The sequence below is a fragment of the Melanerpes formicivorus genome, unplaced genomic scaffold (genome assembly GCF_026170545.1).
Source record: "Melanerpes formicivorus ecotype bairdi unplaced genomic scaffold, bMelFor1.0.p_v2 SCAF_69, whole genome shotgun sequence".
NCBI classification, from domain to species: domain Eukaryota; kingdom Metazoa; phylum Chordata; class Aves; order Piciformes; family Picidae; genus Melanerpes; species Melanerpes formicivorus.
The window spans coordinates 850,548-872,152 of NW_027142421.1; the positions used below are offsets into that span (position 1 = coordinate 850,548).

Genomic DNA, 21,605 nt, shown 5'->3' on the forward strand with positions numbered 1-21,605 from the left:
AGATGTGTAGGCCTGTTTTGACAGGACAAGGCGTGAAGGTTTTAAACTAAAGGAGGGATATTTAGACTAGATAGAAAGAAGGTGTTTTTTTACAGAGGGTGATGAAACATTGGCCCAGGTTGCCACAGAGGTGGTAGACGCCCCATTCCTGGAAACATTCCAGACCAGGTTGTCTGGGGCTCTGAGCATCCTGCTCTAGTTGCAGATGTCCCTGCTGACTGCAGGGGGGGTTGGACTAGATGACCTTTAGGGGTCCCTTCCAACCCAAATCAGTTTATGATTCTTTTATGTGAAAACACATGGCCTGTTTTTCCTTCTGTGGGCTTTAGTTGAGTTCCCTTTCCTCAAGACAGGAGTCCAAGCTTCTCAGATACGATGGTTTGAGCTTTGAGCACAATTAGAAACACAGATGCAGATACGGGCATGCGCCACTTCCAAGAAAAACTCACAGGTAGCTGTGCTTCAAACCCAAACCAGTCAGGGCAAGCATCCTGCTCCATTGACTAGGGCTTGTGCTGATTTAAAATGGAGCAAGCTGCCGTGCCTGACAACGCACTAACTGGAAGCATTAAGTGTTTTCAAGGAAGCTTAACCATTAATTTCTCTGTTTTGTCCTCAGCATTATGCTCCATCTTTAATAATAATAATAACAGAATAATAGAATAATAATAATAATAATAGAATAAACCAGGTTGGAAGAGACCTTCAAGATCATGGCGTCCAACCCATCAACCAATCCAACCCACCCAAACAGCTAACCCATGGCACCAAGCACCCCATCAAGTCTCCTCCTGAAAACCTCCAATGACAGCAACTCCACCACCTCCCCAGGCAGCCCATTCCAATGGGCAATCACTCTCTCTGTATAGAACTTCTTCCTAACATCCAACCTGAACCTCCCCTGGTGCAGCCTGAGACTGTGTCCTCTTGTTCTGGTACTGGCTGCCTGGGAGAAGAGACCAGCATCCGCCTGTCTACAACCTCCCTTCAGGTAGTTGTAGACAGCAATAAGGTCACCCCTGAGTCTCCTCTTCTCCAAGCTAAGCAACCCCAGCTCCCTCAGTCTTTCCTCATAGGGCTTGTGCTCCAAACCCCTCACCAGCTTTGTTGCCCTTCTCTGGACTCGTTCCAGCAAGTCAACATCCTTCCTAAACTGAGGGACCCAGAACTGGACACAGTACTCGAGGTGTGGCCTAACCAGTGCAGTGTACAGGGGCAGAATGACCTCCCTGCTCCTGCTGGCCACACTGTTCCTGATGCAGGCCAGGATGCCATTGGCCCTCCTGGCTGCCTGGGCACACTGCAGGCTCATGTTCAGCCTACCATCAACCAGTACCCCCAGGTTCCTCTCTGCCTGGCTGCTCTCCAGCCACTCTGACCCTAGCCTGTAGCACTGCATGGGGTTGTTGCGGCCTATGTGCAGAACCTGGCACTTGGATGTGTTAAATTAGGTAGTGTTAATGCTGACAGTATTTTTAAATCTAAACCCACAGTTTAAGACAGACAGAAAGGAATCCTAAGTGACTGGAACATTTTTTTTTCCATCTTTCTAATATTGCCTTTTTAAAAACAAACACAGAAACAAAAAACCCCTAAATAATTGTGGAAAGTCAGCAAAGTCCAGCACATGGAATCATAGAATGCTTTAGGTTGGAATGGACCTTTAAAAATCATCTAGTCAACGCCCCCATACTGAATACAGCATCTGAAATACATGGGAATGCTTTGCTCATGACGAACTTCAGGAAACAACCCCCCCCAAAACCAGCACAACCTCCCTCTCCTTGCATTTTCCCAAGTCTGCTCACATGCAGGGCAAAGTCAAACAGGGATGGTATGGCTCACAGAACAGGGATGGTAACAGGTTCTGAGGTTGTTAGCAGAACAGGCAAAGCAATGGCTCCCTCCACACATGAGCCAAGATAAAAGCACTCTACCTGCAAGGTAAGTTTCCAGCTGTAGCAAATAAAAGCTGCAGTGTTATCATGCGATGTAGGTCTTGGCCATTGTTTTCCACTTGCCTGTAAATATGATTACAGAGTGGAAAGAAAGCTGTTCCACTCCAAGCACAGAGGTTCAATTATAAGTAAAAAGAAAAAAAAAAATGGTTGTAGCAGCTAAGAGCACTTAAAAATTAGCTTCATTCTCAACGGCCTTTGCGTTTCAAAGCCATCCATACCCTTACTACAGAAATGTAACACAGAGGTGTACACAGCATGAGGGTGAGAAAATGGAACAGCTACAACACAAAAGCATCATCTAACTGCATGAAAACAGTGCAATGGCTAGGCTCACCTTTCAGGTGAGTCTCACAGAATCACAGATGGGTGTGGGTTGGAAGGGACCTCTGAACATCACCTAGTTCAATTCCCCTGATCAGCAGCATCACCCAGATCAGGCTGCCCAGGATGGCAATGTCCAGGCGGATTTGCACCGTACTCAGAGAAAGAGCCTCCGCAACCTCTCTGGGAAGCCTGCTCCAGTGGCACTCCCAAAGTAAAGAAATCTTTCCTCATCTTCAGGTGGAACCTCCAGGGTTCCAGTTTGTGCCTGATGCCCCTTGTCCTGTCAACTGCACACCACTGAAAACAGTCCAGCCCCATCCTCTTGCTCCCCTGCTCTTTAGACAGCACTGAGAGGAAGCATGCTAATGAGCTCCAGCTCTCTCAGCCTTTCTTCAGTAGAGAAATGCTCCAGCCCCTCAGTGTCTTTCTAACCTCCATTGGACTCTCTCCAGAAGTTTCCTGTTTCTCTTGAACTAGAGAACCCATAACTGGACACAGCACTCCAGATGTGACCTCTCTAGGGCCAATGTTTCTCGCTTCCTTTTTCATTTTTCATGCAGACACGGTCTTTGTGTAAAGCCACACTATTAACAGGCTTTCTAATAAAATAAGTTGCTATTTATTGTAAAGCTAACTGGGATATAAAAACGTTTGAAAAAGCTGTAAGAAATAGTGAATGCTTTGTGAAACTTGCTCAAGAATCAAGCTGGGGTTTGCTGTGCATAAGACCAGCAGCACCTAAGCAAGAAATGTTTACCCAAGTGATGCCTGTTTCTTTGCATCACACTCTCCTCTGAGCCAATCCCACTTTGTCAGCACAGGAAAGAGCTGACAATGAGAATAAAACTTTAATCAAAACTCATCAGTCTTGGTTTTTAGGGTAAGGCAGTCAAACATTCAATCCTTCTAAATTCTCTATTTCATGTGTCACAAGGCAAAGCCAAATATTTATATCCATCCCTCTCTTCCCATGAAAACAAACCAATGCTGTGACATTGAGTCTTCTCCCACTTAATACTCCTGAAACCACACAAGAGTAAACTCAAGCTTGAAGTTTTCACCCTCACACCTAACTAGCACTAGGTTGTGAATGTTAACAACTAAAACCAGTGTGAATTTCTAGACCTTATCTAAAATATAACCATAGTACCATTTTGTTACCTTCCCTATGTTCTTTATAAACTGCCACAAACAGAAGCAAGGAAAACAGCACAAGAATGAAACTTATCCTGAGACAGAACTGCTAAACCTACAGTTATAATACTAAGACATCCAACTCCTCCCACTGAAATCCCTGCTGTGGACCATAGATAAATGTCTACTTATAGAATCATATCATTGTTTTGGCTGGAAAAGACCTTTAAGATCACTGAGTCAAACCATCTACCAAGTCTCTCTACATCACATCTCTGCATCTTTTAAACACCTCCAGGGATGTGGCTTCAACTGAAGCCTGTTCAGGTGTTTGAGAATCCTTTCTGTGAACAAATTTCTTCTGATACCCAACCTAACCCACCCCAGTGTAAATTTCCTCCTGTCCTACCACTTGTTACTAGGGAGAAGAGATTGGCCCCCACCTGGCTACAACCTCCTTTCAGGTAGTTGCAGAGAGCAAGAAGATATCCCCTCAGCCTCTCTTTCTCCAGGCTGAACAACCCTAGTTCCCTCAGCTGCTGCTCTCAAGACCTGTTCTCCAGGCCCTTCACCAGCTTCCCTGCCCTTCTCTGGACCCATTCCAGTGCCTCGATGTCCTTCTGGTAGAGAGGGCCCCCACTTGTCACTATTATTCTCCTTTCGGTCTCCAATTATGTGAAGAATTAATGCAACTTTCCTTATGAGCAAAGAATATCCTCTGCTGGCCTAAAAACAATCCAACTGGGCAGAAGAGAAATATGGGTGATTCCCTGCCGTTGACTCATGTCCTCACCAGGGACGACAGCAGACTCCCAGCCTCTGCCCTGGGAATGTGCACTGCAGAGGCCAGTAAGGGGGGGTGGGGAGGGGGCAGGGGATGGAGAAAGAACAGTCTTAAACAGAAGGGCCATCACCACCTATGAAAGAAAAACAAGCAGCTTACAGACATATTCCCTTCAGGAAGGGATTCCTTTGCTTCTCGCTCACTCCTTTGGGGGCAAAGTGAAGGGAGGGAAATGAGAGAGAGAAAATTGCTTTCTGCTCCCGTGCAACCCCACCCAGATCCAGATACTCATCTTTTTTTGGATGAAAACCCCTTCCTGGCCTCCACACCCAGGGCCCTGGGAAATAACATCCAACAGCTGCACTAATCTCTCCCACTTGCTGGAGATGAGTGATGGAAAAGCAGCAGTTCTGCACATGCCACTCCTGCCTCCCTCCTGGGGATTCCTGGGGGTCCTCCCACTGTCCTGCAGTGACCAGTCCTGCCTCCTTTCCCTGCAGCATCTTAGCGTGTCTGACCCTGAAGGACCTGCTGCTCTCCCTTTTCCACCTTGCCCAATGCTACAGGTCAGTGCTGAAACCACAAGCTGCACAGTAGCATCAGGAACCAACTCCCTGCCAGGCACAGACTGGCTAGAGAGGCTTCCCACCCCCTTCCCAGTGGCATAGGGGAATGGACACAGCTCCTCAGAAGTTCAGTGCATGCTGCTTCACCTTTTCATGACAAGCAGGACTTAAAACTGCTCCTCCCTCCCACCTCTTCTCTGGCTATCTGACTTTGTTACCTGTGTGTCCCACAGTTCCCTTTAATCATCCCCTTTACAGAATAGTTTTTGTTGGAAGAGACCTTTAAGATCATCAAGAGCAACCGTGAAGCTAGCACTGCCAGGTCACTACTAAACCATGTCCCTCAGCATCACATCTGCACAGCTTTTCAATCTCTTCAGAGATGGGGATCTGACCATTCCCCTGGGCAGCCTGTTCCAGGGCTTGAGAACTTTTTGGGAGAAGAATTTTGTCCTCGTGTCCAGCCTGAACTTTCCCAGGCACAACTTAAGGCCATTTCCTCTTGCCATATTATGTATTACCTGGGACAAGAGACTGACTCTCACCTGGCTACAGCCTCCTTTCAGGGAGTTGTAGGGAAAGAGAAGGTTTCACCTCAGCCTCCTTTTCTCCACAGTTCCCTCAACCACTCCTCATAAGATTTGTTCTCTTGACCCTTCACTAACTTTGTTGCTCTCCCCTGTACATACTCCAGCACCTCAATTATCCTTCTTGTAGTGAGGGACCCAAAACTGAACACAGTATTTGAGGTGTGGCCTCACCAGTGCTGAGTACAGAACAATCACTGCCCTAAGTTCTGCCGGCCACACTGTTTCTGAGAAGCCACCCTTGGGTGCAGCAATGGCTGAAAACCCTGTGCCAGCTCTTCTATTAATAGGGGGATGCACAACACCATGTGCATTCCTACAGCCATGCTGAGGTCCAGGAGAGAAAAGTGCTGTGTAGAAGCCAGGGTAGATATGATACAAACCAGGGTGATGTCTTGCTTCAGGAATTTGTCACCATGCTGCAGAGCCAGTGTCCTTACTGGCATGTCATGCTGCAGTCAGAGGAACCAACTGAGGCATCAAGAGGATGGGACTCTTTTCAGTTGTGCCCAGCAACATGAAAAGGGGCAACAGACACAAACAGGAACCCAGGAGGTTCCATCTGAACAGGGGTTAAAAATTCATTGCTGTGATGGTGCTGGAGCCCAGAGAGGTTGTGGAGTCTCCTCTGGAGAGATTCCAAACCTGTCTGGACATTGTGATCCTGGGCAACCTGCTCTGCATTGACCCTGCTTTAGCAGGGGGTTTGGACTACATGACTTCCAGAGGTCCCTTCCAGCCTGACTATTCTGGGATTCTGTGAATTTAAGCGAGTTCAACCAATCTAAGGAGCAATAAAAGGACATCAGCCATCCTGCAGTGACTTTTAACTTTCTTTCTATGGGAGCAAAGATGTCACTCCTTCCCACCCCTGCAGTGAAATGAATGCACCACCTTCAACCATGACAAAACCAATTATCCCTGCCCTGAGGAAATCTTGCTTGACTAATCTGAGAGCCTTCTACAAAGGCATGACCAAATGGATAGATGAAGGGGGAGCAGTGGATATTGTCTACCTTAACTTCAGCAAGGCTTTTGATAATGTCTCCCACAACATCCTTGTAGGAAAGCTCAAGAAAAGGGGGCTAGATGATTGGACCATGAGGTGCATTGGTAACTGGTTCAACAACAGAGTTCAGAGAGTTGTGATCAGTGACACAGAGTCTAGTTGGAAGCCTGTGGCCAGTGCCATTCCCCAGGGGTCAGTACTGGGTCCAGTTTTGTTCAGTATTTTCATCAGTGGCCTGGATGAGGGGATTGAGTGTACCCTCAGCAAGTTTGCTGATGACACAAAACTGGGTGGGGGCTGCTGACACACTGGAAGGCTGTGCTGCCATCCAACAAGATCTGGACAGGCTGGAGAGCTGGGTGAGGGTGAACCTCATGAAGGTCAATCAGGACAAGTGCAGAGTCCTGCATTTGGGGAGAAATAGACCCAGGTACCAGTACAGACTGGGGGTCATCCTGCTGGAAAGCAGCTCCATGGAGAAAGACCTTGAAGTGCTGATGGGCAGCAAGCTCTCCATGGGACAGCTATGTGCCCTTGTGGCCAAGAGGGCCAATGGCATCCTGGGGGGCATTAAGAAAAGTGTGTCCAGCAAGACTAGGGAAGTTCTTCTTCCCCTCTACTCTGCCCTGGTGAGACCACACCTGGAATACTGTGTCCCATCTGGGGCTCCCCAGTTCAAGAGAGACAGGGATCTGCAGGAGAGGGTCCAATAGAGAGCTACAACAACACGAGGAGACATTTCTTTATGGTGAGGGTGACAGAGTATTGGAGCAGGCTGCCGAGAGAGGTTGTGGAGTCTCCTCCTCTGGAGACTTTGAAACCCTGCCTGGTTGCATTCCTGTGCAGCCTGCCCTAGGTGATCCTTCTTTGGCTGGACTCAGTGCTATCTCTGGAGAACCCTTATGTTCTGTGACTCTGTGGTGGAACAGCAGCTTACTTTACCACCTACTTCAACAGAATTAACACGCAACTGAAAAAAAAAACCATGGGAAAGGGGAGATGATCTGCAGACACTTGCACAAACATTTTCTCATCACCACCTTTTTACTTATAAAGGTTGAAGTTTTAAAAACCAGAAGTGCCAAGAAACTGGCTGGACAGAATCAGAGTGTGGAAGATGAAAATCAACATTAAGTAACAACAAAGGGCTTAATAATTAGGGCAAGCATAGCTGGGACAAAAAAAACTTCCATGACTAGTACAGTGCTCTACAGCTACCAAAATTGGCAGCTGTACAGCATTCTGAATAAAAGTCATTATTTGTGCACACAAACTCAAGTGGACATTCTACTGTTCTTTAGGGATGAGAAAATGAAAGCTCTTCCTGCCTCCTTCCAACTAAGGAAGTAAAGTGCTTGCGTAGTTTTAAAGTTGATGGCAAGAAGTAAAAAAAATACATGTGTCTAATGTGATTAAAAAGCAGCACCACTTTTCACAAGTACATAAGAAGCAACACATTTACAGATGCTTGCCTAACCTAGAACCACCCACTGGTGACAACAGGGCTCACAAGCAGGTGGACAGGACAGGACACCCTTACCCTTCCCTAGGCTCACAGGTAAGCCACGTTCAGCATGCAGGCATCACTGCTAACGCAACGAGCAACAGGCAGTGCTCAGAAAGAGCCTGCACAGAAACAAACCCTGGCAATCAGGATCAGGCAGGCACACTAACAGCCTCTTTTGGCTCAGCCCTCTTTCCCTCCTCTTACTCTCTTTTACAAGAAGCAGCTTTCTTCTGCAGTTACCTTTGTATTTTACCCACTATCTATTGTGGCAGCTGAGCTCAGATAATCACCAGCATGCGACACACCACACAGCTTCAAGTGAGAGCCTCACCCCCTGGGTCCATTCACTCGCTGGTATTTTTTACCCAGCTGCTCCGGATTCCCCATCTCCTTTCACAATGAGCTCCCTGATGTGAAGTGACCACTTCTAGGCAAGCGCTGGGCTTGGCACTGCCCTTCAGATGTTTCCCATGTTTGTTTCTTCAGAAAGCACTTCAAATGCAACTCTGGTCTGATTTTGCAAGCCAGCACAGAGACAGATGCTCAACTTACTGATTGTCCTTCTCCCTTAGCTCAGTAAAAGGATGCATTCACAGGCTCACTTGTACCCTTTGCCTTATCAGCATCAACAGTTGCATTGTGCCACAGCATACTTTTGGTCCTAGCATTTACCAGAGCTGGAATTCATCATCACCAGCTAGCTCATGCAATTACTCCTGTGTTGAAAATGCTGCCAGCAGAGATCAGGATGAGATTCCTAATTTCTATCAGCAAGCAGCTTGCAGAGCAGAGGAGGAGAGTCAGTCAAGTCAGCAACACCACACAAGGGACCCTTGTGCCTCCACCCTTGGCTCTAACAAGTCTTGTAGCATTGATTCTTAGTACTCAGTAACCCTAACAGCAGTTCCTACCTAAACTACCATTGCTGGTACAAACTCAATCCATGTCTAAAATGGGAGGTAGCAGAGCCAAAGGGGTGCCAAATCCAAAGGTCAAGGATGTCCATGAACAATCTGTGATGGAGTGCTCTCGATCTCTCTTGCTATCCAAAAACCATGTAGGACACTGAACTTGGGTCACAATAAACCCCTGAAATGCTCCTGGCCGGGAGACAAGTGTCTGGAAAGCTGCCCAATAGAGAAAGACCTGGGGGTGTTGATTGACAGCCAGCTGAATAAGAGCCAACATGTGCCCAGGTGACCAAGAACATCCAACAGCCAACAGCATCCTGATCTGTATCAGGAACAGTGTGGCCAGCAGAACCAGGAAAGTGATTGTTCTCCTGTATTCCGCACTGGTGAGGCCACACCTCAAATGCTGGGCTCAGTTTTGGGCCTCTCACTCCAAAAAGGACACTGAGGTGCTGGCGTGTGTCCAGAGAGGGGCAACAAAGCTGGTGAAGGGTCTGGAGAACAGGTCTTGTGAGGAGAGGCTGAGGGAACTGTGATGGTTTAGCTTGGAGAAAAGGAGGCTGAGGGGAGACCTCCTTGCTCTCTGCAGCTACCTGAAAGAAGGCTGGATTCAGGTAGGTGTTACTCTCTTCTCCCAAGTAACAAGTGAAAGAAGAAACGGACTCAAGCTGCACCAGGGGAGGTTCAGGTTGCATGTTCAAAGAAAATTCTTCATGGAAAGTAGTCTCAAACCCCAGAACAGACTGCCCAAGGAGGTGGTTGAATCCCCATCTGTGGAGGTGTTTAAAAGACACAGAGATGTGGTGTAGAGAGACATGGTTTAGCACCAGACTTGGTGGTGTTAGATAATGGTTGGACTCAATAATCTTAAAGGTCTTTTCCAACCAAAACAATTCTATGACTCTATGATATCCTCACCTGGGAACTGTTAATCTGCATTAAAAGAGCACAATGATTCATATTTTGGTTCTAGCAAGGAGTGAGGCTCGTACCTGCACACATTCTGACAGAGATGGGAAAGGAGGATGAAATTTCATCATGCTCCATGAAGACTACTTGTCATTCACACTTCAAGTTGCTTCCAGTAGTTAGTAGTTACAACTAGTGGGGGAAAACTTCCTCTCCCCATAGTTCTGTCTCACAAGCAATATCAAGTGCAAACATTTGGGTTTCAAACATGTTCACTCCTGTAAGTTTGCACTGTCACTACACCCTCTTCCCACAAAAGGCTGACCATGTACAGAATGCTATGTGCTTCAGGAAAATGAAGTCATCAGGATTATTCCCTGCTATATAAAGAGAGTAAAGACAGAAAGCTAATTCCTGAAGTTGCTTAAGTAGGCACTGAGAAAAACAGGAATGAAACTTAAAGGGTTTTCTCCTGGTGATTTTTGTTCTCTTGTGCATCCTGCACAATGTACTTTTACTCAGTCATGTTGCTGCTCTGTTCACAACTTAGCCTTGCACTAGTCTCTTATACTGATGCTAATGTTTGAAATAATCTCTGTGCACGTTAATTTGTCTTGGCTGTTTTATCTCCCCAAACCTGATGTGCAGAACTGCCCTGAAGAACAGCAGCTGTTCAAGACACATTTCAGCAAAACTCAGGAAGGCCATTTTGAAAAACAAGGTAAGACTGTGAATGGCTTTTGGTTTTCTTTGCTTGTAAGTTCTACAGAAGCATTACCCTGGGGCAAGAGGGTTCCTTTTGCTGTCCTTGTAAAAATATGCCTGGGATTTGGCAAGTTCCAAAGCTTAATATATTATATCAGTGTTTGGACATCCTCTGCAAAAGATCAAAAAACTTAATCTACCCTGAATCCATTCATGGCAACAGGAATCTACTGGTTCTGGACAGCAGGGAAGCTCACTGGCTGAGACAGTGTCTTCCACACTCTGCAATGGCTACTTATTTCCCGTCTTCTATAAAAAGATAGCAAAACCAAATCCTGTAACTGAAGGCAATGCCATGCTGAACCAAACATGATCATAAAATCCCCATAACACCCACTAAGATGCAGGCTTCTACCACATTCAGATTGCACAACTATCCTTGCTGAGAACTGATGTTGAAACACATGTCTAAGAAAGGAGGTAACTGCAACACCATCACCACCTCCCTACCCCTCTCCTTGGGAGGATGCACAGGGATGAGAGGCACTGTAAATGTCTTCTTGGTGTTGTGAGGAAGTTAAAATTAAGCTGTTGGTTCTGAGAGTACTGTAAAAAGCATCCTGGAGGAGAATCATAGAATGGTTTGGTTTAGAAGGGACCTTAAAGATCATCTAGTCCCAACTCCCCTGCCATGGGCAGGAACACCTCCCACTAGACTGGGTTGCTCAAGGCCCCATACAAACTGGCACTGAACAATTCCAGGACTGGAGCCTCCACAACTTCTCTGGGCAACCTGTTCTAGCACCTCACCACCCTCAGGGGGAAGAATTTCTTTCAAATGTTTAACCTAAGTCAAGGACCCACAGACTGAAGCCATTACCCCTCATCCTGTCACTCCATGCCTTTGTAAAAAGTCCCTCTCCAGCTATTCTGTAGGCCCTTTTCAAGTAATACAAGTCTGCTCTAAGGTATCCTTGGGGCTTTCTCTTCTCCAGGCTGAACGACTCCAACTCTCTCAGCCTGTCTTCATAGGAGAGGTGTTCCAAGGATCCTCAAGAGGCTTCTCCAGAGGAAACTCTCAGATCTTTGCTGCCGATGCTGCTCCAAGCTGTCTGTCAAGTGACCTTTACAAGCACATTCCCGTGTTTGGCAGCAACCCTCTGCCACCAAAGCTTCCAGAGAAATTCCTCTCCTCAGTGTGGTTTTTAGTTTGCCAAACAGCATGTCAGTGCTCTGCTAATTAAATCAACTATCAGATGCAAACCCACCAAAAGAGATGGTGTCCTGCGGTCCCAGCTGCAGGGCAATTGCCCTCCTCTTCAAATAATCCAGGTAGAGAGGTCAAGGGGGTCACAACACACCCCTAGGCCACCTCCCACTACTGAAGGGGACTGCAGACAACCTCCCTGGGTGGACCAGCTCATGGCACTAATTAGGGGACAGGTCCCAGAGCTTCAAAAGGACAGAGATTGACCGGGGGGCGGGTAATGCTATGGAGGAGATGCAGTGGCACAGCCCATTGTCAGCAGGACAAAAGGCTCTATTATTGCTCCCGAGTGCAGGGCAGTTCTTACCGTAATTAGGAGACAAAGATGCATGATTTGGGATTTTACATAATCAAGAGATACTCTGCCCAAGCGGGAGCTCCTCTCACACAATCAAGGGATTAAGTATTGTTTATTCTGCTACGAGTAAACAATGAGGTGCTCCCCCCTCCTCGGGGCTTTACATGAAAAAAGCAGCCCCGGGGAAGACAATGCTGGATGCCTTTTCATCTGACTTTGAACAGCTAACCTTTCGATTTCAAGTTGTTCATTTGACAGCAGCTGGAAGAGTAATGGCCCACCCTGTAAATTAGCTGCTCACACACTGATCCCAGGGCTGCAAGACAGCCTTACCTTTTCTTAGCAGAAGGAGGTCAAGGGCAGACAAACTCGGGGCAAGAGGCTGTATTCACACAACAGCACGACAAAGGCAGGATTAAAGGACCACAAGGAAACCAGACATAAGCTGTTGCCTACCCCAGCACTTTGCTGCTTCTGGGGATGCCATCCAGAGGGACCTGAGCCAGCTGGAGAAGTGGGACCATGTGAACCTTATGCGGTTCAACAAGGACAAATGTAGGTTCCTGCACATTGGTATGGGCAACCCCCATTATCAGTCCAGGCTTGGGGGGAGAGCAGCCTGCAGAAAAGAACTTGGGGATACTGGTGAGTGAAAAGCTGGATATGAACCAACAACTTGCACTCACAGCCCAGAAGCCAACTGTGTCCTGGGCTGTATCCCCAACAGCATGGTGGAGGGAGGGGATTTTGCCCCTCTGCTGTGTTCTGTTGAGACCCTATCTGTAGTGCTGGGTCCACCTCTGGAGTCCTCAGCACAGATGGGATATGGGGGGCAGGGCCAGAGGAGGCTACAAAAATGACCTGGGGGTTGGAATCACTCTGTTGTGAAAGCAGGCTGAGAGAGTTGGGGTTTTTCAGGAGAAGACTTCAGGGAGACCTTACTGTGACTTTTCAGTACTTACAGGGGCCAATAAGAAAGATGGGGACAGATTCTTTCAGCAGGGCCTGCTGTGGCAGGACAAGGGGTGATGGTTTTAAAATGAGAGATGGGAGATCTAGACTCTCATCTAGCCCAGGTAAGAAATTTTTTTACATCAAGACTGGTGAGAAAGGGGCCCAGAGAGGTGGTGGATGTCCCATCCCTGTGAACATTCCAGTCCAGGTTCTGGGGCACTGAGCAACCTTCTCTAGTTGCAGATGTCTCTGCTGACTGGAGGGGTGTTGGACTAGATGGCCTTTAAAGGTCAAGAAAGGTATGGCTAGGCAGACAGAGCATCGTTTATTTTTAGTCATGTCTAAAGAGTCTGGGCGGGGCTCCAAAGCAACTGCCAGACCCAGAACATCTGGCTCCGGGATGCACAACATCTGATACCCATCTCACAGAAGTCCTGATCAAGTGACTCTACTTGTACAATAGTGGCAATAAAAAGAGACTGAGGGTGTTCTGCTCCCTGCCCTTTGGTCCTAACACAGATGCTATGCTTTTTTTGTTTGAACTGTAAGGAGAGTTCTTCCTCCTTGTCTTTTCTGATAAGGAAACACCAGGACTTGAGGAATGTGTTCTAGCACTTTGCTCCCCTGCCATGCACACACTCATACATGTGTGCTTTCTGCTCTGATACTCCTGCAAAATAGTATCTGTCTTTCATCTTTTTCACTCAAAACCCCACCCCTAAGCCTCAGCAAGAGGAACCATTTCAACCACGTGAACTCAGGACTGAGAATGGCATACCACTGTCAGGGTATCCTGTTGAATCCTACAGTCTTGCAGAACCTTAGGAACCAGAGGATTACAGCTGCTGTCTGTCAAGGATTTTAACTCATTTCCTTTGGGATAAAAGCTGTCCAGACTGCTCTGCTTACCAGAGGATTTTCTGCCAGGCTGAGACAAGCAGACAGTGTCATTTGACTTCTCTAGCTGGGGACAAAAACTGTGTTTTAAACCAGGTAGCCAGCACAAATGGCATTTATTAGCAGACCAGGGAGAACCACAGCTTCCTTTTCCTGTCCTATCTGCACTGATGTGTTAAAGAGCTGAAGCAAGTATTTGACCACAACCCCCTTACCATCGTCTAGACAAGTCCATAAAGACCAGCATCCTGGCACCACCCCTTAGCTCATGCCTTCAGAGCTTGACAATCACGGCTTTGATTTGGGGACACATTTTAGGCTTTGCTGTTCAGCACAATCAAGGGCAGCAAAATCCCATTCAGGAGGATATTACCAGAAATGAGTCTCCTAATCCTAGGGAAAGAGCTGCACAAACTGGAACAGGATGTTTGCATGGCCGGTGTGTCTTCCAGCCTTGTCAAAGCAGACTGCAGAGCTGCCATGCTAGAAGTCAGAAACTCAGATAACAGATACTCTGTTATCTTTTCCCTATCACTCAAAACAAGAGAATCCACCTCTCCAATCAGGTCCATTGCACAGAATTTGAAAAGAGGTTGTGTTTTCACAGAAGCTTCAAAAGGAAACAAAAATCCCCTGCAATGCTTTCGACTTGGGGAAGAGTAGCTGGAAAGCTGCCCAGAAGAAGAGGACCTGCAGGTGTTGATAGGCAGACTGTGAGCCAGTGTATGCCTAGGTGGCCATGAAGGCCAACAGCATCTTGGCCAGCAGGATTAGGGCAACAATCATTCTCCTGTACTTGGCATTGGTGAGGCTGCTCCTCAAATACTGGGTTGAATTTTGGGCCACTCACTACAGGAGAGACACTGAAGTGCTGGAGTATTCTATACAACTACCTGAAAGAAGGCTGGAGCCAAGTGAGGGCTGGTCTGTTCTTCCAAGTATGACAAGAAACAGCCTGAAGTTGCCCAGGTGAGGTTTAGGCTAGATATTAGGTAAAATTTCTTCCCCCCCCCAAATTTGTCAAGCCCTGGAACAGGCTGCTGAAGGAGGTGGTGGAGTCTCCATCTCTGGAGTGATTCAAAAGCCATGTAGACGTGGTGCCGAGGGACATGGTTTAGTGGTGACCTAGCCATGCTGGGTTAATGGTTGGACTCAATGATCTTAAAAGTCTTTTCCAGTCTAAATGATTCCATGATTCTAATGTCAGGATAAGCTTGCCCACTTTCTCTAAAGTGTATGGCAAAATTCTCTCAGACTCCCTTTCAGGGGGTTGCAGAGCTCTTACCAGAGAGCAACTGTTTCAGTTTTGCCCTAGAATGAAAATGTACTTAATTTACTTCAGAAACAGCAAACTCCAATTAATTAACTACTACCTGCTGGACTGAGTTTAAGACAGAGCTTCCCAAATCTTTTCCCCAATAATTACAGCACTTACAATGTATTTTTGTTTTGTTTTGTATTGGTTTTGCTTGCTTGCATTTGCCGAGGTCTTTTTGATTTGAAAAGATTGGTCAATTTAAGAGAATGAATCCCATTTCACAGATTGGGATGACTCTGCTCCATGCCATTCTGCTAAGAAGCTGTGTTCAGGAGAAAGTGTTGACACTCCTGATGCTGAATTCTGCACTCTTCCAAAAAGATCATTAGAGTTCAACATCCCAAAATAAACTTAAAATACTGCCAAAGCTTCTGCAAGAGAACAATTTCCTTCTCTAAACCAGCAGCTTTTCTACATGTTTAAAGTAGACCTGGAATATCTTTTCACATATTTAACTCTTTGTGGAACACATGGCTCTACACTTTCCTATGGTAAAAAACAGAATGAAAGAGTATCAGGAGTCTCAGAGGCAACTACACAGAATCCCAGAATTGTCAGGGGTGGAAGGGGCCTCGAAGATCACCCAGTTCCAAGCCCCCTGCCATGGGCAGGGACACCTCACACTAGATCAGGTTGCTCAGAGCCACATCCAGCCTGGCCTTAAAAACTTCCAGGGATGGAGCTTTTACCACCTCCCTGGGCAACCTGTTCCAGTGGCTCACCACCCTCATGGGCCAGGCCTTCTTCCTAATATCCAATCTGAACTTATCCACTTCTAGCTTTGTTCCATTCCCCCTAGTCCTACCCAACATCCTAAAAAGTCCCTGACCAGATTTTTTTGTAGGCCCCCTTCAGATACTGGAAGGCCACAATAAGGTCTCCTCAGAGCCTTCTCTTCTCTAGACTGAATAACCCAAACTATCTCAGTCTGTCTCTATAGGATAGGTACTCCAGCCCTCTGGTCATCCTCATGGTTCTTCTCTGGACTTGCTCTAGAATCCTATATCTATGCTTAGGATTGACCTGACCCAGATGCAGGACCCTGCCCTTGGTCCTGTTGAACCTCATGAAGTTGTCATGGGCCCACCTCTCCAGCCTGTCAAGGTCCCTCTGGATGGCATCCCTTCCCTCCAGTGTGTCTGCTACACCGTACAGCTTGGTGTCCTCGGCAAACCTGCTGAGGGTGCACTCAATGCCAAACACATCACTGAAATACCACCCAAACAATTAATAACTAATTTTGCCCTAGTAAGAGAAGCTGATTTATCATAGTATCAGTCAGGGTTGGAAGGGACCACAAGGATCATCTAGTTCCAACCCCCCTGCCATGGGCAGGGACACCCCACACTACATCAGCCTGGCCAGTGCCTCAGCCAGCCTGGTCTTAAACGTCTCCAGGGATGGGGCCCCAACCACCTCCCTGGACAACCCATTCCAGGGCTTCACCACTCTCACGGTGAAGAACTTCCTCCTCACATCCAGCCTGAATCTCCCCACCTCCAGCTTCATTCCATTCCCCCTAGTCCTATCACTACCTGATATCCTGAGAAGTCCTTCCCCAGCCTTCTTGTAGGCCCCCTTCAGATACTGGAAGGCCACAATTAGGTCACCTTGGAGCCTTCTCTTCTCCAGACTTATGCCCAAATCCAAACCATTCCCTAACCTCAACAGTGAGAAAAGCACAACACATTTTATGGAAGAAGCTCATCTGCCTTCACTCACTCCCACAACAGACAAAGCCTTTATACCCAGCTGCCTTCTTCTCCTCAGGCAGAATCATCTTACAGGTTTGTACCAGAAAACTCGAGTTTTGCTCCACATTTTAAGCATGTTTAACTTGCTAATAATTATGTTGGCATTTTACAGTTTTATGTAACAACAGTGATGGGTTTGATCTTTTAAAATGTATTTTAAGTTTTAAATTGAATCTTTTTAAATTGATTTAAAATTAAAAAAGAATACAATTGAGCCTTACAGCACCCTGGTGACACAAGATGAGGCAGAAACATTTAGAAACCTGTTCAAAACCACAAAGTAGTTAAGAGTGTAGGGAGTTGAGTGGCTGCTCCCCTGGTCCAGCAGGCTCCCTCGGGCTATGTCATGACCAGAAACACCGGGGACTATTTCTTACCTCAGTGAATTATCTGGATGTGCCTCCATGTGGGACTCCAGCCCATACTTGCAAAAAAACTCTTTGAAACACACTGGACAATGATAAACTTCCTTTTCAGCCCTCTTATCCCCTTCACCGGAGTGACCATCTTCAACAACCTACAGAGAGAGGGTAAAAGAGACTTCACTAGATCAAATTTGAAGCAAGAAACCAAACACTTAATCCATTTGAAACCCTCTTAACAAAGACATAGCATGTTCCATCTGCAACTTTGCTGCAGGAGACCAGAAATGATTCATTTCAGAGACAAATGAGAGAGGGGGTAAGTGACAGAGCCTCTGTGTGTGAGTGAGAGCAGGCACGACAGCAAAGGAGGCTCAGCAGGAGATAAAGTGTGTGGTGAAGTCACGTACCCAACAGCTCTAATGAGAAACTGCCATCTGAACAACTCATAGTCCCATATGTTTATCTACTACCACTGAACCAGCATTCCTCCCCTTTCAGAAAGCCAGACGAGCTGTCAGCCTAAATTATTTATGCCACTGAGATACTGCCAACTGCTAACTCAAGTGGTCCAGGGCAAAGCAATGAACTTCTGTGTGCTTTCTACAGGCCTCTTCTGATTACAGGGGGAAAAGCGCGCACCAAACAAGGGATACAGAGCTAAATGGAACTGCTACTAGCTTGCATTTGGAGACAGGATATGGAAAGGGTTGAGCTCAGTTTGGCAACCACCACGTATTTTGTATAAATGCCTGAAATGCACTCAAACATGTCCTAAATAAAACCCTAATGGAAACGTCTAGCCTTCAAATAAATATCTTCTGGTTGCTCTTGCAACTCAAATGATACAGGATTATGCTACCATGAAAGAGAGATGTACTAGAGATTTTATTTTTCCTCTCTCAGATCAAGACAAAACCAGACCTGAACTGCTGCTGCTGCTTCTGGAAGGAAATGCTATTATTTTAAAAGTTGAAATCAGCCTGCTGTAGGAGAGATTTTTTTGGAGAAGAAAACCCCAAACTAGGGGAAAAAGCTGCAGTAGCAAAAGAACAGTTCATCATCTTGTCATCCAACATCAATTGTCTAATAATATAAATCATAAGCAAGCCCAAAGTTTCAAACAATAAAGAACCCAAAGGATTGAATGATTTTTTTGATCTCAGAAGTTAGAAATGAATTTTTAATGTTGGAGAGATTAATTTTCCATCTCAGTCACCAGTGCTGGCTACAAGGGAAAAACACAGCCTTGTATACAGGTCGGTAACAGGAATGTATCTTCACATCTCTCTGCTGACTGCCTGAACTCAACAGCTGAAGTTTAAGAGGTAGCCAGGAACATATTTCACTTTGTGCCCCTTAAGAACCTTTTTTGCAGGTGTCCTCTCCTCTCTGTCCATCTCAGCATCGTGACTGAATTTCCGTTTTGAAGACAATCGCCTGCGCTTCAGTGGGGACGGGGGAGTTGTATTCGCAGTGCTGTTTGGATCCTTCTCATGAATCTTCATGTGCCTGAGCAGAAGGGGGAAGAAGACACTGTCAGCAGGCAAATCGGGGCAGAATGTCTGCAAACATTTTAATGTCAACCTAATTCCTAAGGTTTTGCTCTTCACAGAATCATAGAATAGTTTTGATCAGAAGAGACCTCTAGGATTATCAAGTCCAACTATTAAGCCAGCACAGTCAGGTCAGCACTAAACCATGCCCCTCAGCACCCAGGGGACTCCACTCCACCACTTGCAGTGACTGACAACCTTTTGGGGGAAGAAATTCTTCCAAATGTCCCATCAAAACTGACCCTGGCACAAACCAAGGCCGTTTTTCCTTGTCCTATCACTTATTACTTGGGAGAGCAGGCCCACCCCCATCTGACTCTAACTTCCTTTCAGGCAGTTGTAGAGAGCTAGAAGGTCTCCCCTCTAGCCTCCTCTTCTCCAGTAACATACATGCCTGGCCCATCAGTCTTATCATAAAATCATGGAATGCTTTAGGTTGGAAGGGACCTTCAAAGGTCATCTAGTCCAAGGCCCTGCAGTCACCAAGGACATCTGCAACTGGAGCAGGTTGCTCAGAACCTTGTCCAACCTGACCGGGAATGTTTGAAGATGGGCCATCTACCACCTCTCCGGGCAACCTGGGCCAGTGCCTCACCAGCCTCCGTGTAAAACTTTTCTTCCACCTATCTAGTCTGAATCTCCCTTTTAGTTTCAAACTATCACCCATTGTCCTGTTACAACAGGCCCTACTGAAAGTCTGTCCCCATCTTTCTCATTGGCCTCTTTCAGTACTGAAAAGCTACAAGATGGTCTCTCCAGGGCCTTCTCTTCTGCAAGCTGAACAATCCCAACTTGTGGCTGTGCAGTTAAGTAAAAAGGCTACAGCTTAACATCCACTTCTCTCTGTGCAAAACAAGCATCCCATCTGAAGTTGCCTTTCCTTCTATAGTCAGACAGTACTGCACATGTATTTGTATTTGCTAATGTCAGAGTAACACTTCTTAAATACATTTGTTCCACAGAATCTCAGTGTAGTGGGAGTTGGAAGTGACCTCTGAACATCATCTAGTCCAACCTCCCTGCTAAGCAGGGTCACCCAGAGCAGGTTGCCCAGGGTTGCAATGTTCAGGTGAGTTTGGAATCTCTCTAGAGAAAGAGACTCCACAACCTCTCTGGGCAGCCTGGTCCAGTGCTCCAGCACCCTCACAGCGAAGAATGTATTCCTCATGTTGAAGTGGAATCTCCTGTGTTCCAGTTTGTGCCCATTACTCCTTATCCTAACCCTGGGCACAAATGAAGAGTCTGGCCCCACCTCTTTGAACCCTGCCCTTTAGATATGGATTAGCATTAAGGAGATCCTCTTCTCATCCTTAAGACACTGATGCATCCCAATACTGAATTGTAACTGCAACCCTGAAACCAAGATCTATCTGGTCACACCGTTGAGCTTCTCATTGCAAAAGCACATTCACAAACATACTTCCCTGGGAGAACCTTTTGTGTCACAACAGCACTGAAAAAGGACAAAACAGCTCAGAAATCAATCTCATCAGTATCTCTCTGTCTGACCTGCCTGGTTTTGGGGGTTTGGTATTTGCAAAGTGAGGAAGAAACTGGCTAGTTCTAGATGGAATCTGCTGCTCCTGTGCTGCTGCTTCTGAGCACTCAAATCTCAAACTGCAAAATTTCTCTTCTGAAAGGCCTTTAGCCTCACTTCACATCTACCCTGCTGTTGAAAAAAGATCAAACTGAATGCTCCTGCATGCAAAGGAAATATTTGCTTCTAATACCCAGAAGTGAGGCAGAGAGCTGCCCTTCGTCCATGTGACTGACTTAAAAGCAGCACAAAGGAGACCGTGTTAATGGCATCTTGGCACATCCTGCAGAAGACACACCCACAGCTCCATGCTGTTTAACCTGCCCGCATGCTATCACGTTCAAACATGCCAGAATGTTGTAACCTAGATGAGTCTTGTATGTCCTCATAACTGCTTGGGTGTTATGACATCAAATCCATTTTAGTTTTGGATGCCAAGGGCATGATGCTTTCAGATAACACACTGGACCAAACTGACCCACGGGCAGACTCCACTGGAGCTGCTGGGAGTCCTGTCTCCCCACACAGCACTTTTTTTAATGTTTCCTTTCACAATCTCTGAATCTTGTAAGAAAACTAAAGACATCTAAATTACCATCTCCAACCAGAGCCAGGCTTCCGAGGGTGTTGTGCAGGAGCGGTCTCAAATCAGAAGAACCACGTATATAGCAGAAGTGATGGGAGATGCCTGCTTTCAACACTCAGCAAGGCTGCCTGGAGGACCAGGCCCACACGAGTGAAAATACAGCTTCCCCAGCCCCTCAGTAATACTCACTGCTCACAAAAAGGGTGGATGGACAGTTTGTGCACCAGTCAGACACACTGTGGTAGGTTCAGGCAGGAAAGAGCATCTGTGTGCAGATGTGCCCAGGAGACTGGGCACAGCATCACAGAAATGTTGCTGAATTTGAGCCCTTGCCTTGTTGTCCACACAACCAAGAACAGAAGGAAGGTTGAAGTTCTGAGGGTTTGGCTCTCTTCAAGACCCAGGGAGAAGTGGGGGCCACCTGCCTTAGCCCTCTTGGTAGCCCTGCTACCACAGGCACCAAATTTACTGATATATCTGCATGAATCTAGTGCTACCTGGTCTCAGCAAATCTACCTAGAAGGCACCTACAGGTACTTTACTGACTCATTTTCTTTAAGTCTTTTTTTTTACCTCCTATGGAACTGATCTATTTTCTCCTGCCAGCTAGAGCCTCTTATGGGTGATACAGCATGAGAAGCAGCTGCCTGTATCCATGTGAAAAGAAACTAGTTACTAG

General features: G+C 46.6%; 1 protein-coding gene across 9 annotated transcripts in view; it reads right to left on the reverse strand.

Annotated features, from left to right (window-relative positions):
* The window catches only part of RREB1 (ras responsive element binding protein 1), a 144,832-nt gene that overhangs the window by 30,565 nt on the left and 92,662 nt on the right, over positions 1 to 21,605 (reverse strand). For all 9 annotated transcript variants that reach the window (XM_068162987.1, XM_068162992.1, XM_068162994.1 and 6 more), the window contains 2 exons: positions 18,615 to 18,759; positions 17,263 to 17,402 (listed from right to left, as the gene is read on the reverse strand). In XM_068162987.1, the coding sequence (XP_068019088.1) occupies positions 17,263 to 17,402; positions 18,615 to 18,759 (285 nt within the window). The remainder of the gene's footprint in view (positions 1 to 17,262; positions 17,403 to 18,614; positions 18,760 to 21,605) is intronic.